The sequence below is a fragment of the Saccostrea cucullata genome, unplaced genomic scaffold, assembly GCF_032062105.1.
Source record: "Saccostrea cucullata isolate Sc308-1 unplaced genomic scaffold, CSIRO_AGI_Scuc_v1 ctg319, whole genome shotgun sequence".
NCBI classification, from domain to species: Eukaryota; Metazoa; Mollusca; class Bivalvia; order Ostreida; family Ostreidae; genus Saccostrea; species Saccostrea cuccullata.
The window spans coordinates 552,676-569,314 of NW_026920610.1; the positions used below are offsets into that span (position 1 = coordinate 552,676).

The window sequence follows — 16,639 nt, forward strand, 5'->3', positions numbered from 1 at the left end:
CCTTTCAACAAAATTAACAAATTATGGTATAAATAGCAATATACTAGGTTGAATTGAGAATTATTTGTCTGATAGACAGCAAAAGGTTGTAATAGATGGTTTTACATCAAACTCTGAAACAGTAATTGCTGGAGTTCCTCAGGGTTCTGTCCTAGTACCATTCCTATTTCTTTTATATATTAATGATATTTGTGATGATCTAGTTAACAATAAAATACTTTTTGCTGAAAACACTTCTTTATATGCTATCGTAGACAAAGGAAATATTACACAATCACTTACTGATGATCTAGAACATATTGATAAATGGTCAAAGAAATGGCTAGTAGATTTTAATCATAACAAAACTGTAAATTTAAATTTTAGTAGTAAAAATATTGTATATATATTCTCCTGTTAAATTTGGTGAATATGGCCCACATATTATTCAAAATGATTCTCATACCCATTTAGGTTTACATTTCCAAAGAGATGTTATGTGGACATCACATATACAGATAATACACGAAAAAGCTTCAAAAAGATTAAACATTCTTAGAATGCTCAAATACAAGGTCTCACATTAAACACTCATTAAAATATATTTTGCTTTTGTTCGACCTGTGTTAGAGTATTCTGATGTAGTTTGGGACAACTGTTCTGAAAAAGATTCTAAACTCTTAGAAGATATACAAGTTGAAGCAGGCAGAATTATCACTGGATTAAGATGTAACTCTTCTCGTACAAAATTGTATGATGAACTTGGATGGGATCTCCTAAAAACAAGGAGAAAAATTCATAAGCTAATATTGTTTTATAAAATTATGAATGGTTATTCTCCTCAGCATCTGTATGATCTGATTGAACCTTATCGCCCATCAAGTCATTCGTATAATCTCAGTAAAATTCCTAATATTAGAACAACATCTTATATGGAGAATTTTCTTCCCTCTACAGTCAAACAATGGAATACCTTGCCAGATTATATTAAAAATGCCCCAGGAATATGTTCATTCAAAAGTCTTTTAAAATCTTATTTCTGTAGGAAAAGTTATGAACTTTTTGATTTTGGAATAAGAAAATATAACATAATACATTGCCAGATAAGGAATAATGCTATTAATTTGAAAGCAGATTTATATAATCAATATTTAGCAGAAAATCCATTGAGTGAACATTGTACTGACTGTATTGAAGATGCCATTCATTACTTTATTGTTTGTCCAAAATATACAATTCCAATAGATGTACTTTTTCAATCAACACATAATATTATAAACTATAACAATATCCCTGAATGTGATTTATTGTTAAATGGTAGATTTTCTAACCATGGACTTGACATTGATATACAAATATTTATATTACTGACAAACAAGTCGATGAAACGAGAATATCAGCAGTTTCGTTTAAGTCATCATTTCGTAAATTCTATGGTCGATACAATGACCTTGTCAGCAAATAAATTTATCTTCTAGTCAAATGATGACTGACGTTTTTCATGCTAATTGTTAGGCCGTTATTTATACACAGAACTGGCGACGGATTTTTCCGTTATTTTTATTAGGCTACAGTCATTTCCTTCGTTTTCTTTCTTGACATATGATTAATCAGTGTAATTGATGCTAAAGAATGAAGGTATGTTGAAGGTTAATCAAATGCTTCCTACCTTTCGTGCACAGGGACCGGTTACATACTTTTACTTTAGTCAAGTAATTATTGTTTGTTATTTAACGTCCCTCTCAAGATTTTTTCACTTATATGGACACGCCATCATTTGCCGATGGGTAGCTGCAAATTTTATTTTGTACTCGGCATCTAGGGCCATTGAGCAGTGAGGGATCTTTTTCTTGCCAACACCTATTGCGACAAGGGACCTCGGTTAAGCGACCGTCCTAATATGAAATTCGAACCCGTGACTTTTAAGGATTGACTCTTTATTCTGCGACTTTCAGGGGGGTAGTATCCGGGGGGGGGCAGGGGGGGGGGGGCTGGCCCCCCCCCCACTTTTTTTCCCAAAAGAAAGTAACCCTTTAATATTTTTATTTATACACTACCAACTTTTAGGGGGCATTAGACCTATCGTAGAAATAAATTAAAAATCTTTATGAGTATATCTACGTTCATTATGTTTTTCATGTTGCCCCATAATCTGGCAATACAAGTACAGATCAAAATTGTCCAATAATGTTTGAAGTTTAAAAATATTTACATGAAGACAAAGTGAGAAAAGTGGGTGATACGCCGACAACGAGTAGCCTAATGTGAAATCCTAGCCTGGTCCCCTTGCCCATCCTTGCCAACAGGGACCGAGGACCAGGCTATGTGAAATCCGTCATTATGAGCTTGGACTCGTGCAAATAGTACCAAAAATAATCATATAAACTAATAATAAATATTACCATACGTCTGTTATTGGTTTGTGTATCACATGTCTAATCCTATTTAAGTATAACCTTACTTATTATAAATATTCTTCCCTTAAAAGAAAAACAGACACCACCAACTTAGCAACGTTTGAATTCTTCCGCCAAATGTACTACTTTATGATATTTTAATGGCGGTTTTTTTAACACATTTTTATTTGGAATAAACTCCTTGCGTTTAATGTAAGTACATGTACTGTTGTTGAGAGCAAGTAAAAGAGGGAGGAATATTTTAAATTTAATTAGTTTTAATTTTATTTATGCCTAGGTCCTGAATTTAAAAGATTTTTCCAGCCCCAATGATCGATTCATTGTAAAATAGAAAAGAGGACTTGTTAAAGAAATTGACATGAGGTCTAAATCATTCGAATATTGAGACTAATTAAAATGATTGAATTATCTTAAATTTCATGAATATTTTCCATACTAGCCCTAAGTATTCATCGATTCCTTATGTTTTCCTCTTAAAGCTGAAGTTACACGAAATGGTTGATTTCCAAGTCGTTGAATGAGAATGTTAGGAGAATGATTTTTTTTTAAATATTGAGATTCTCGGAACACTTCTAGTATACAGGTCCCCATAAATATGGCGCTAAAATAGCTGCCGCCGAAGGCGGTGTACAGTATATAGTCGACTTTCACATTACCGTCGCCATTTTAGGTCAAAGGTCAATCGGCGTAAACATGCCATCGCGTCAGTAGAAACAAAATGGCTACATGTAATACATCAGTCCAGAGGGTCGTTCAATCTGACGTTTATTGTTTTTATTCTGTAGCAAAGATCCATACACGTAAGAAAATCAAAATTCTTTATTACTGAAATTATTAAATAACAATAAATTGCCATTACTTTCATTCAAAATTCGTGCGAATCGGACATTAATGTAGTCGCATAGCGTTTCTCCCTATGTAAACACTCATGACGAGAGACATTATAAACTAGTATTTAAAATCAATGAATACCGTTTCATACAGGATAATATTTTTAATCATAGCCTTAATTATTGATATCACTTTGTTTCATCCTACAAAAATGTTTTGTTTTGTTTTTTCAACGGATATGTCATATATATTTATATAATTGCAGTATTTTAGATCTAATGATCTATACTACAGTAGATATAAGATTTTATTTAAACCAAGAGACATACGTCTCATAGGTAGAACACTGTATGCAGTTATGGACAACAATCCCAACTGCCTGCAGTTCCCCATTTAGTATTATACATAATATTGTACATGTAGATGTATATCTAAGATAAAATTTATGTGTCAAAAAAAAAAAACAACAAAAACAAACTAGAGGTACTGTGAGCAATGAGCTCACTAAATGATGCCCCCGCCTCCCATAAGAATATAATGGTAGTGTCCATGTTTGCTGTGGGAAACCCAAACTAATGTGTCAGATCAAAAAGTAAAATAGGAGGTTACAATGGCAATATGTAATAAAGATTCTGTGAAAGTCTCATAAAATTTCATTCAGTGGTATGATGCGGATAAGAGATGGGTACCCCAAAGTGTAACAGGTGGATGTACAGACGGATATACCAATTACTATATACCCTCCTGCTTTTCAAGCAGAGTATAACAAAAAACAAAAAAAAACACACACACACACACACACACAAAAACCAAACAAACACAAAAAGAGATGTTGTCTTAATCATGTAATTATAAGTAATTGCCATAAGTATTAAATTTGAATAGTAAGTCTTAAGAAAGAATGATTAAAGAAGAAAATTTGATTCAAATTTAAGATACCTTGTTTAAACAAATATACAATGCAGAGTGCTATTGGACTGTTCTCCCCTAACTTTCAGTGAAGATGTTAATTACATTCTTTAAATTTTTCATTGTCAAAAAATATTGAAAAATCTTTATGATTTTGTTTTAAATTTCAGCATTTGGTGATGGGTATGTTGCAAAATTTTGTTGAGTTTCTAATTTTCAGTTTAGGAGTTCCAATTATTTTTGGTTTGTTTTTAAACATTATGACCCAGAGAGTTTGTTGTGTCAAAGACTGCAACAGCAGTGGATATCATTTGAAAAAATGGCGAGAACAGTTTTGCGAAATGCACTTTTGCAATTTTGGCACATCAAGGTGCATATGCACACCACCCTTTCAGTTATTTCCCTTTCCAACTGAACTTCGCGATCCCCATGCACGGTCTGTATGGAGAAAGAACATAAACAGGACCTCAACAGATGGGAAGAACATTTGGTCACCAAATGACAATTCGCGAGTTTGTTCTAAGCATTTTGTTGATGGTGCACCCTCACTGCTTCATCCTTATCCCACCATAAATCTGGGGCATATGTCATCTATTGTCTCCAAGGGTCGCTTACCTCCAACTAAAAGAGAATTAAGTAAAGAAACACCAAAAAAAAGGAAAATATCTGAAAGCCAAGATGACCCTGTTTATGTGTGCAAACTTGATCATGACTATGCAAATCCTTGTATCACATGTATTGAAAAATCAAAAGAGATTTCAGCACTCAAATCAAAAATCAATGAACTCCAAATTGAGTTAATAAAGCAAAAGAAGCTAAAGCAAAAACCACTTTCCATTACAGACACAGTCTTAAAAAGTAACAAATCTGTAAGATTCCATACCGGTTTGCCTTCGTTAAGTGCTTTTCACACCATCTACAAGGTTATTGAGCCAAAGATAAAGAAAACCAAGTACTGGAGAGGTCCTAAGCATGTGTTCCACACCCTTAAACACAAGGTTTTAAAGAAGTCAGGGCCACGAAGATTTCTGTCATTAAAAGAGGAGATGGCATTGACTCTTATGAAATTAAGATTAGGTCTTTTGAATGAAGACTTAGCTACAAGATTCAATATCAGTGCTCCACATATCTCAAAAATCTTCACTACATGGATCAAGATTCTATCCAAATTTCTTGGAACCTTGGTGTTCAATCCATCCAAAGAAGTAGTGCGTGAAAATCTACCACCATCCTTCAGAAGCAAAAAATATTCATCTGTGCGCCATATCATTGACTGTACTGAGGTATTTTTAGAGAAACCGCAAAATCTAGAGGTGCAGACAAAAACGTGGTCAGATTATAAACACCATCATACTGCTAAGTTTCTGATCAGCATCAACCCATCCGGGATGATTAATTTTATATCAGACTGCTGGGGAGGTAGAACCAGCGATAAATACATCACAAATCGATCTGGTTTCTACAGTTTGATTGAACCCTATGATGTCATCATGGCTGACAGAGGATTCCAAATCAAAGAAGAGGTTACCCTTCTTCATGCCAATTTGATGGTTCCACCAGGACGTAGAGGAGCTTGCCAAATGTCAGCTGACGAAGTACAGCAAACAAAGCAAATAGCAAACAGGCGTATATATGTTGAGCAAGCCATTCGCAGAATGAAGTATTTCAGAATTCTGAAGCATGAAGTCCCTGCTACTTTATTTCAGCATTTAGATGATATAATTAAAACTGTTGCTGGCATTTGCAACTTGTATCCTCCCTTGCCTAAATACAAATAAATTATTCCAAAATTTTCTTTTATGTATAGCACCTACAAGAACAAGTAAAACATTTTTTCAATTCACAGTAACATTTTTTAATGAATTTAACAACAAACAGACAAACTAACAATGAAATAATATTTAACACTCCCTATGAATAAACAGTTTTTCTCCGTCAATAAATACTCATAATTTACTTGGATGTTGAACATTTCGAACAAAACCACTTATCTTTCTGTTTTAGTACTGTTTGTGTTACATTTACACACTTAAAATGAAACCACAAATTGCATTCATCACAAGCAATGCTTCTGTCACTATAGGATGTAGGCCCCAAGACTATAATATAACTTAGTAAATTTATGGAACATGTTGATATAGACCCTGTTTCTTTTATGATGTTTCTACACACTGGACAAAAATATCGAGAACTGTTACTTGTACCCACATCAACATCCATAGGTTCTATATTCTCTTGACATTCATTAAGTTTACCTTGTAATAGTTCAGGTACAATGTAATCAGTGAAAAATATAACTAAATTTGGTAACAAAAATTTTGAATATGCATCCTGATCAAATTTGATTCTACATTGTAATGGGCCATTTTTTGTGTATATATATAAATCACACCAATTGCGACCTGTTATGCCGAGCTGACCCTGAATCTGGGTAAAATATGCATGATTTTTTTTAACACAAAAACCATCATTACAAATTTTTACATATTCTGGAAGATGACAAACACAAAAAGATTTACATTTTTTACACTCCGGTACAAGAGGACACTTAACTTCAAGAAGACCATCTCCACAACATGAACAAGAAACCAGTAAATCTGGTGTAGCACTAAGAAAAATATTTCTCTTGTCTATAAACAGACCACACTTTCTTGATGACACATTGACATGTTGTTTTTTATAAGTATTTAAATAAGAACAGATTGCTAATGGCTCAGTTTCTCTACCATATTTTAAAGATTTGATATTGGGATTAACCTTTGTATAGCACATGATAGACTTGGTAAGTGAAGAACAATCTACTTGTACATCTTTTCTACGACCATCCAGAACAGAGTTCACTTTTGTATATACTTGATAAAATTTAGAAGCAGTTATCCGTCCTTTACGCAAGCGGTGCCAATTTTCATTTTCATGTTGTCCAACAGTAAATTTCTCAATAGTTGAAATTTCATAATCATCAATTTTTGGTAAAAAATTTAAAAATTCATAACAAGTATTTTGAGAACCATAAGACTTTGATATGGTTGATAAATCAAATTTATCAATAACAGAAAGGTCTTCATGGCCTGTATCTTCTTTGTTTAATCCTACGGCTCCCTCTGCTTCCTGAGCTGAAGTTGGAACATCACCTGTCCGAGGTAAACCTTGAAGTAAATAAACAAAACTAATCACAATAAGTCTTTGACTGGTGTAAAATTTATCCACGTCTTGTCAAACTAGATATGTTGTATATTATATGATGTACCAAGCCAACAAACTGGGCAAACCAGGAAACACCTCACGGGAGAGTATCGATAAGCAACATAGTAATGTGCCAGACTAGTCAGTGAACATCATTACATGTGAAAACATTTTTACAGTATTTCCATCTTACAAATTTTATAACTATGTTATATAACTTATATAGATTTTTATTAATTAATTAGTAATAATACATTTCAGAATTATACAGTCATGCTAACTGGTTTAAAGGTTGTCAAATGTGAGGAGACAATTTGTGAAGTCTTATTCATGCTCTGCAGGGTGACACCTGTGTTGCCTCCCTTCAAATAACTATAAAATAGCTCAAGTGAGCAATTAGTATGACAACTCTGTTGTCTTCACTAAGTTTAAAATAGATGTCATAAACAAGATGACTCATATTTATAATTACATAATTAAATTTGTTTACGGATTGGTAAACAATTAATTTTAACAGTGAGGACAAAGTTATCATGGTTATATTGAAGATACTTTGAAAGTATGGAATTGGAGCAGTCGATAGAAGAAAACAAGATTTGACTAATGTTTTCTAATCTTATGCTATCTTAATATAAGATTCTTTATAATAATAAAACAATCATGGACTGTTCAGAAGGGGACCATCACTAATTATCAGGTCCGAGTAGGGTTGTTGCCCTTTGGCACAAGGGCTCTCAGGTGTCAACTGTACTCAGACTTATGATATGTCTCAATCCCCTGTTATAAAGAGTCCATAATGTTAGATTAGTTATAATTTACCTTTGAATAAACAGGCCTCGGGGACAACACCACGAAGTGCAATGCTCAAACTGTCAAGTATGGCGGTGTTGGACTCCTCAATTTCAAGAGGGTTGTACTTTTTCTTTTCAGTGGCCACTAGTGGTCTGCTTTTAGCTATAAAATTAAATTATATATAAACACAAAATTGATTCATAATCTCTTTCAAAAAAGATATATATTTAGCCTTTCATTAGTGTTTTTGTTGTATATGAAATGAAAAAAAAAACATCTAAAGAAATTTTAAAAAATTTATGTATTTCAAGGACACTGTATAATACCCCGGTACTACAGAATATTTAAGTAAACAACAATATGGAAGTATGTTATGAAATCATAGTTTAAATGATATACCATATTTAGCTCGAGAAGATTTCTTCAGGCTGGTACATAAGGCTGATATTTTCTGTGGCTCCAAATCTTTCATCACCTTTGGCTGCACCCAACCACATCTGGCCATAGTACATGATGTCTGCCCAAACTGATTAGCAGCCTCGATGCGAAAAAGTAATGCAGCAACATGGTTGCATGTTTGCCCTAATCTACAATATTGATCAATGTCAAACATATAATTTAAAACATGTATGACACACTTTATCTTATTAAATCAAATTTGACCATTACATAATTAGTCAACTGAAATGTAAATTTTCATACCCTGCAGTACATGTACAGTAGGCTCCCAAAACCTCACCATCCTCTTCCGAAATTGCTGCCCAGCAGTCATGTAAATCATCTCGAATTCGTTGGGAGGGGGTGCACTTTGCTCTTAAGATGCATTTCTTTTCGCTTGTCAAACGGTAATAAAAAACTTCTTGGAGCCAGCCACTTGTAAAATATTCATATGCTTTGCCAACCTTGTAATCTTTGAGAAGTGAATTTGTAAGGGAGACATCTCCATGCTTTAATAAAAACTGAGTAATGTCAGACAAAAATGTCGGTGGCCACTTATCTATTGCACTCTTCTCGTCCATCCATCCTTCGTATGTTTTCAGGGGGTCTTGGATTCCACAAGCAGATAAAATACTTTCATAGCACTTAGCATTATGTTCTAAAATATCACGAGCTGTTGGAATAATAGGTAGATTTAACTTGGAAGCAGAAAAACAAAGAGCTACAAGTTCTTCTTTAGTACCTTCTTTAGACAGACCCCTCTTGGTTAAATAGGCCTTCAAATTTTCTGTTTTCCACGTTTGGAATTCTTGCAGGGTGTAAATCTGATCTCCAGGATCCATAGTGTAAGTCTATATCAAATTGTGTATACGTAAAATGGCTCAAAATACAGTAATTCGATAAATAAACAAGTCCCGCTCAGTATTGTTTTAGCAATAAGGCCGCTTAGGTTAAAGACTTTACGCCGATTGACCTTTGACACGGGCCGCTTACAACATATTATTGAGGAATGTGAAAGTCGTCTATAGACGATCGCGTGAGCGATCGACAAAATCGAAAAAAAAGCCACAAATTGCAAATTTGACCTCAAATTCGTGTTCCTTGCGAAAAATTGGGTTTAAAAAACTGGTTTTTAAACACAGTTTTTTAAATGAGAATTAAAAGATTTCGTAAAATTACGTTCTTGTTTAGGAAGTAAATCTCCATCTTGCGTTGTTTAGGAATGCAGTCACATGATCAATTTTTGACGTAATCTCATAAATATTCATGAGATGCGTCACTTGTGTTTTGACGTAATGAAGAAATGCAAAGTGCAATGCTATCAAAATTTCGTGATTTTTGTGAGAAATACAGGGATTTAACAAATGTTAGCTAATGATTAGTCATCGATGGATTGAATTGTGCATCATCATGATCATTATCGATTTGAAATGGAAAATATTCTGAATATTTGGACATGATTAGGAGGTCAGAATATCGAGCTGCAGTTAACATAACGGTAAGTCGCTTTTACAATACTTGCCTAAACTCAGCGCTGAAAATCGTCATGTTTCGACAATAGAGTTGATTTACTCGAACTTTCATTTCTTAAACTTTCCTTTGTAAAGCAAACATGTCATGAACTAAACCAAAGTGTAAGATATCAGCACGATTCGACAGGCTGATTCATGCACGTTTTTGGTCACAAAAGGCACTTGTAAGCAAAAATTACATAAATTAGCCCAAAGTCAGAAAGATTACAGACTGGATTTATGAAACAAACCCAATTTCAAAAACTATATAACCTAATCCTAATCACTCGATCGGATGCGTTTTGTTGAAGCGAGTGGGAAATTGCGGTTTGTTTACATTCTGCATAGCAACGGCAAGGGAAATAACTGCTCATGCGCAATCGCGTGATTCTGGGGACCGGCATACTAGAAACTTCCCAGATTCTCTTTTCAATAAGAAAATCATCTATTTTTATAACTGCAATATCTTCTTGTCGAAACATCAGGAGATGATATATATAATTTTACCGTAAGAATATCGTTGTCATGGCGTCATAGTAACGTTATGTAAACAAAAGATAAAACTTTGAACACGGATTTTAAAACAAATACTTTAAAATGTCGTGGTTAGACATGTAAATTTTGATTCCCCTTTTCAATAGAAAAAGTTTGAACTAAAAATGTTTTTTTCAAAAAGTTTAACTTAAAACTTTGCTTATTGAAATTCAATCAGCAGTTCCTATGTTTTTCCATGGTACAGCATTAGGCTATTTTTCAATGCAATTACGAAAGAAATGTATGAAATATTTGTAAAAAACGATTTTCTTAGTTGTATGGGATATATTAATCGCAAAAAATTCAACAGACATTTGTAAGAGTTACGTTTAAAAAATTCAAAAACATAACGGGGGGTTCTTTTTGGTGACTTGAGACATCGTTTTATAATTTTTTTGGACACAGACAAGATTACTGGAATCTTTTATATGTTTATTTTTACAGAAAATATAGAGTTGATTCCAACAAATATATTCATATATGATATAACGGTGAAAACTAAGCAATATCTGTAAAACAATGTAAATCATGAAGCACAAAATCGAACCCCATCTTGTTTTCTGACGTGAGTACAACGTTTTGGCGCTTTTTGCTCATTGGATAACTCCATTTTGTGGAACCAATCAGCACGAGCAAAATACAGCCAATCAACAGCACGCATTTTCCTTGGAAAAGTATATAAGCACGCGATTTTTGGGATTTGGCATCAGTTGAATCCAACGCATAGTCAAAGCAAGACGCAAAAATGAGAGCCTCTTCGATTGTTCGATCTTCCGCCATTCTTGGCACTTTCCTGTCATCAACAGGCCGTACAATGCACAAAGACTTGTATGAGTAAGTAAATAAAATATTATTTGTTAATTTATAAATTAATTTAGTACATAACGTCAAATTATCTGTTGCTTTGTAAAAAGAGCGTCCATAGCAACCGCATTTTGTCTCTTGCAGGATGGGATGTAATGTGTGGCAGATTACTACGGAGATGAGTGCCGCCATGGGGGTAAGTTTTTAAAAAATATTTATTTGTTTTGTGTACTAACATACGTCTCTCTTGGCTGAAGCACTTTCTCTTTCTTTCATTTCTCTCAGCACGAGCTGCTGTCGCTGGGTGACAGTGTTTACAGCTTTGCTACAACCACTTCTGCTGCTGCTCTGTCTTACTTCTCGGCAACAGATCTGCTCTTCTTTCTGGCCTTTCTGCTCTTTCTTACTTCGGTTGTTGGTTGTGTTCAGTTTGTTAGAAAGTTCAACACTGCAATGAAAGACCTGAAAAGCAAAATGGCGGGTCTAGCAGAAGGTTTTTATTTTGAATTTTTCATCTTATGCCACATTTGCTACTTTTTATCCTTTAATATCCAAGACTAAGGAACGAATTTGTTATTTTTGTTTATTAACATTTTCAGAGAATGTGCAGATGAGATTGCTTGTAACAGCCTTGCTCAATGATGCCAAGGAAACCGAGAAGGAATTAGGTTAGTATTTATGACTTTTGACCAAAAGTTAACATGCATACTGAGTTGTTTACTTAAAATCCTTTAAATTGTTTTCCTAATGTTACTTTTTTTCATTGCAGCAATGAAATTGGAATCCCTTGCTGAAGACCACAAGAACTTGGCCAAGTGGTTAAATTTTCACACGGACATGTTCAACATCAGGTACCATTATTTTACTCCCAACTATTTTGATTTTATTTATTACTAGGCATTCAAAATAGACACAAAATTATATATATTTCACATTTTGATTTCAGGTTGGATTGCATGGAGAGACGCAAAAACAGGACATAAATCCACTGAGCTTGATTTTATGAACATTTCATCAGCTCATTATTTAATTTTCCAAACATCAAATGTGTTAATAAAGAACTGTTGCCTGAATCTTTTTGCTTCATTAGAATATTTTTTCATCTTTCTGAAGATATTAAACTTTATAAACTGCTAAACATAAAATGTATTACATAAATAGACAAGTAAATGGGTGTCAGTATGTTCTTATCCACAAAAAAAATTGTTCTAAACCACAGGTACTTGTTGATAGACCCCCCCCCCTCCAAAAAAAAAAAAAAGTTTAGCAATACTAGTTCTCTACTGGCAAATGTAATCTGGTTTCAGTTAAATATTCAAAATGTCATAATTCCATCAAAAACCATCAAAGCTGAACAAATTCCAAACTTCATATAACTTGTCATGGTAAAGTGGCATACAGTATCAAAAATCAGCTCATTATCTGCAAGTGTTTGGGGGAAAAGTGTGTAAACTTCAAAAATTAAAGAGGACGTATTTCCCTTAACAAGTAGCCAATGGGCCTTACAACTCACCTGAGTATTATGCAACAATTTTGCAACGATTGAATTTGGTTCATGTTTAAAGCAAAGGCCCTGTTATTCATAATTTTTAAAGATGCACCATTGATTGCTCACAACTATAGACTTTAATAACATGCTTAGTTTGAATACTTAAAACCTTGAGGTAGAGCAGAGAAACAGAAAAAAAAGTCGAAAAAGCTATTTTTAGCATATAGGTCAGAGTCAAGGTCACAACTTGACAAGGTCATTGACCCTGATGTCATTTGAAAGAACTTTATTAGTGGAGTATGCATACCAAATATGAAGTCTCTATCCTTATGGTTCAAAAGTTATGGTCAAGGTTAAAGTTTACAACAGACAGATAAACAGACAGGACAAATACAATATATGCCCTGGATCTATCGATCCGGGCTCATAAATATCAAAACTTTGGATCTGACCACTGCCACAGTGCATACTTATTTAGCAGTGACAAATCTCCTCCTGCAGAAAAAAGTCAAATGTTTCGTCAGCCAGCAATTCAAGTTTTAAAATACAATAAAAGTCAATCAATGAGGGGTCATTAAATTTAATAATAGATATCAATAACAGCTGCTACTTAAATTTATTTAACATTCAAGTCATCACCTGATAAAAACAATTCTTTAAAAATTCTTACTGGCTTCCATTGCAAACTTGACATACATAAATTGACAAAACACTTGAACGTATTAAGAAAGGGAGGGACTCAAAACGCAAAGGGTTTCATCCTCAGCTTAAAACAGACTCTTAAAGCAACAAAGACAACAGTTATCAAAGGATGAAAAAAGTTTGAAACATTGAAATACACAGTTTATAACAATTTTACTGATAACAAGAAAGCAATTTGATTTTCAATCATCTCACAAAAACAAGTCATCATTACATGTATACAAATTTGACAGAAAACTTCATAAAATTCATTTCATTTGTTGCAATTTCTGATAAATCAGACAAAAACCAACTATTATTAAGTACAGATTCTCTTCACTATTTAGTATTTAACAATTTTTTTTATTTTTGTAAGTCACAAGATTTTACAAATTATCTTCAGTATCTGAAAGGTAAAGATAAGAAGAATATCACTATTACGTGCTGAATAATATATCAAAAATGAAACACCAGTGTGTAGCCTCCATATTTTTTAAAGTTCTTACTTTTACTTAATCCTGATAAATTCTGCTTGAGAAAAATAGCTGAAAACTTCATATAAACTGCCTGTAATGTTAAGAGGAAAATACTTTGGACAGTGTTTTTATAATTATTACTGAAAATTGTGGAACATGTACATATGTAAAGGGTTATTGATTATCAAATCACCATTCTCCCCTTGTTCATGCATTACTAAGAAAAGATATGATAGAAAAATGGTATATAAGAAGTTAATGTCTACTTCAACCTACTAAATAGTTTAAATTTCCCCCATTTTTTACATCTAGGAAGAGATAAACTTATTAGGTTTCTGTTTGCCCCACATAAATAAACATCACAATTCTCTGTATATATAACATTTTCAACATTAAAACTGTAAATAACAATAAAGTACATAAATCACAATTTAATTGCCTAGGAAAACATGAAGAGATTGAATACATATGTGTATATATGTATCTTTTTCCACTTCTGTCTTGAACAAAATAACAATTTACCTAAACATTACAATTTCAAATTTTGCATTTACAAAACACATTGATAAATCAACATTAAGCTATAAACAACACAGTCAATAATCATCATGTCTTATGAACACTACAAAACAGTTTTTGTCTATTTATCACAGCAAGGGTAGTTATTTGTAAACATTCAAATGACAAGAGTTACATCCCTTAGCATTTTACCCAAACATGTACATGTACCAGTATTTATGATATACCTTATGTGTATCACTCAATTTTACTGTAGATTTAATGCAATCACGTGACATCGTGATCCGACTTTCCAGTTCACCACACTGTGGTTTTCTGAATCCATATTACCACTCTCTGAAACTGATGACGTAGTACAGAGAAATATGACGTTATTTTTCTTGCGCGTTAAAAAGTCTCTTGTTATTATGCTTTGTTTAATGGATTAATATCAGACAATTGATCACTAAAGGTTTATTTTAATATATTTAGCCAATAATAAGGGGGTATATAATAAATTTATGATTATAACAGTATCTTGATCCAAAGAGCCGTATCATGTCTCGTTGACAGGCGTGGATCATTAGATCAAACTCGATGCTCTCGTTTGATCTGATGATCCGCGCCCGTCAACTCGACGTGATACGACCCTTCGGATCAAGTTACTGTTACAAAAATATATATATATCAGGATTTATTCTAAATGCACATCTTTTTACCTGTGAAGGGCATTTTGTAAGACTTTTGTTAGGAAATAATGTTTTGAGCAAAATCTGAAATAACACTATAGAAAAACATGTAGTTTTAAACTAAAGGGAATTAACTCTTGCACATCTGAATGACTAAAGTTTGAATGCATTTCTAATTTCCTCTATAACCATATATAACAGTTATCATAAAGCTATAACTATTCAAATCATCTTAAAAAATATATTATAATAAATACATGCAAAAGCTAAAGTAATAATAAATTAATGAATACATAGAGTAATTAAATAGGAGACAGGAAGGAATAAATAGGATTTCTGTCTGGAATGGTCATGGAGAAGGTGGTACATAGAGGGTGACAAGGTTAAATAGGTCAAGGTCATACACTATCTATTTCAATAGGCCAAGGTCATACACTATCCATAATCTCTGAAATATGTAGTATGTTATTGAGTTATGCTAGGGAACTAAATGTTAGGAACTGACACTCATATTTTACTTTCACTAACACATTAAGGATAGATTGTACAACCAGTAAACTGCAATGCTAGCCATAAACAGGATAAAATAAACATTTGATTAATTGTGATCGCTAACCTTTTGAAGATTGAAAAAATGCCACAGTTGTACATACATGTAGATTTTGAATTTCTAATAAATTGTGCAGTAAAAAAAAAACATGGACCAAAATTCAAAATGAACAAATAAATGGACAAAGCTAAAACAGAAGTATTTTTAATTTTTTTTGAGGGGGTGAAATAGATTAAGTACCCATCCTAACATACAAGTCAACAATTTCATATACTTAAAAATCTCTCAAAAACACCATCCAAATTTGGTATTTTGGATTACCAGGTACTCAGTATATTGGAAAAAGCTGCTCAATTGAACATGAGATATGTAAAAAAAAAAATACTTAAGAACAAAAATATCAAATTGTATCAAATAAATGTTCAACAACAAAATAAACAAAATGATGCAATAATTAAACAAATAAAGTAAGATAAATAATCAATAAAAATATATAACAAAACCCAGAAGCATATTCATGCACTAAGTCTATTTATTAATTTCACGTCTATGGACATATCTATGAATGTTTAAAAAATAATGAAATTAATTAATACTTTCTTAGAAAGTTTAAATGTTGTTCACTTTGCATTCACAACTGTTACATTTTACACATCAACCTTATAAAAAATTACAATAATACCATAAAATATTACATTGTTATAGGATTAATTTTGAGTTTTTCTACCCTGATGTAATTTTATATGGGACCTTTTTTCCTTCATGAGAAAATTAACAGATTTTACATTTCTTTTTTAAAGATTCTGTATTCCAAAATAAACAAATTAATAATTTATACATGGATATAAGTGTATATAG

The 16,639-nt window shown here is 32.8% G+C and overlaps 2 protein-coding genes across 2 annotated transcripts; one reads left to right on the top strand and one right to left on the bottom strand.

The window, feature by feature from the left end:
* Positions 1-8,104: 8,104 nt before the first annotated feature.
* On the bottom strand, positions 8,105-9,454 carry LOC134254030 (uncharacterized). Its single transcript, XM_062736604.1, has 3 exons — positions 8,814-9,454; positions 8,511-8,698; positions 8,105-8,273 (listed from the first exon to the last, which is right to left on the bottom strand). Exons 1-3 carry the CDS (start codon positions 9,389-9,391, stop codon positions 8,128-8,130), a joined length of 912 nt encoding a protein of 303 aa, XP_062592588.1. The 5' UTR covers positions 9,392-9,454; the 3' UTR covers positions 8,105-8,127.
* A 1,308-nt stretch (positions 9,455-10,762) lies between these two features.
* Positions 10,763-12,471, top strand: LOC134254056 (uncharacterized). The gene is made up of 6 exons (XM_062736626.1): positions 10,763-11,428; positions 11,543-11,594; positions 11,684-11,891; positions 11,998-12,066; positions 12,168-12,249; positions 12,345-12,471. The coding sequence occupies exons 1-6, from the start codon at positions 11,340-11,342 to the stop codon at positions 12,379-12,381; spliced, it is 537 nt and encodes a 178-aa protein (XP_062592610.1). The 5' UTR covers positions 10,763-11,339; the 3' UTR covers positions 12,382-12,471.
* Positions 12,472-16,639: the final 4,168 nt, after the last annotated feature.

Excerpts from the sequence above, each read along its gene's own strand:
- LOC134254030 (XM_062736604.1), bottom strand. The coding sequence starts at position 9,391 with ATGGATCCTGGAGATCAGATTTACACCCTGCAAGAATTCCAAACGTGG. Across the intron at positions 8,699-8,813 it reads TACTGTACATGTACTGCAGG|ATTAGGGCAAACATGCAACC; the intron begins GTATGAAAATTT and ends TCAATATTGTAG. Across the intron at positions 8,274-8,510 it reads ATCTTCTCGAGCTAAATATG|CTAAAAGCAGACCACTAGTG; the intron begins GTATATCATTTA and ends TTAATTTTATAG.
- LOC134254056 (XM_062736626.1), top strand. The coding sequence starts at position 11,340 with ATGAGAGCCTCTTCGATTGTTCGATCTTCCGCCATTCTTGGCACTTTC. Across the intron at positions 11,595-11,683 it reads AGATGAGTGCCGCCATGGGG|CACGAGCTGCTGTCGCTGGG; the intron begins GTAAGTTTTTAA and ends CATTTCTCTCAG. Across the intron at positions 11,892-11,997 it reads AATGGCGGGTCTAGCAGAAG|AGAATGTGCAGATGAGATTG; the intron begins GTTTTTATTTTG and ends TAACATTTTCAG.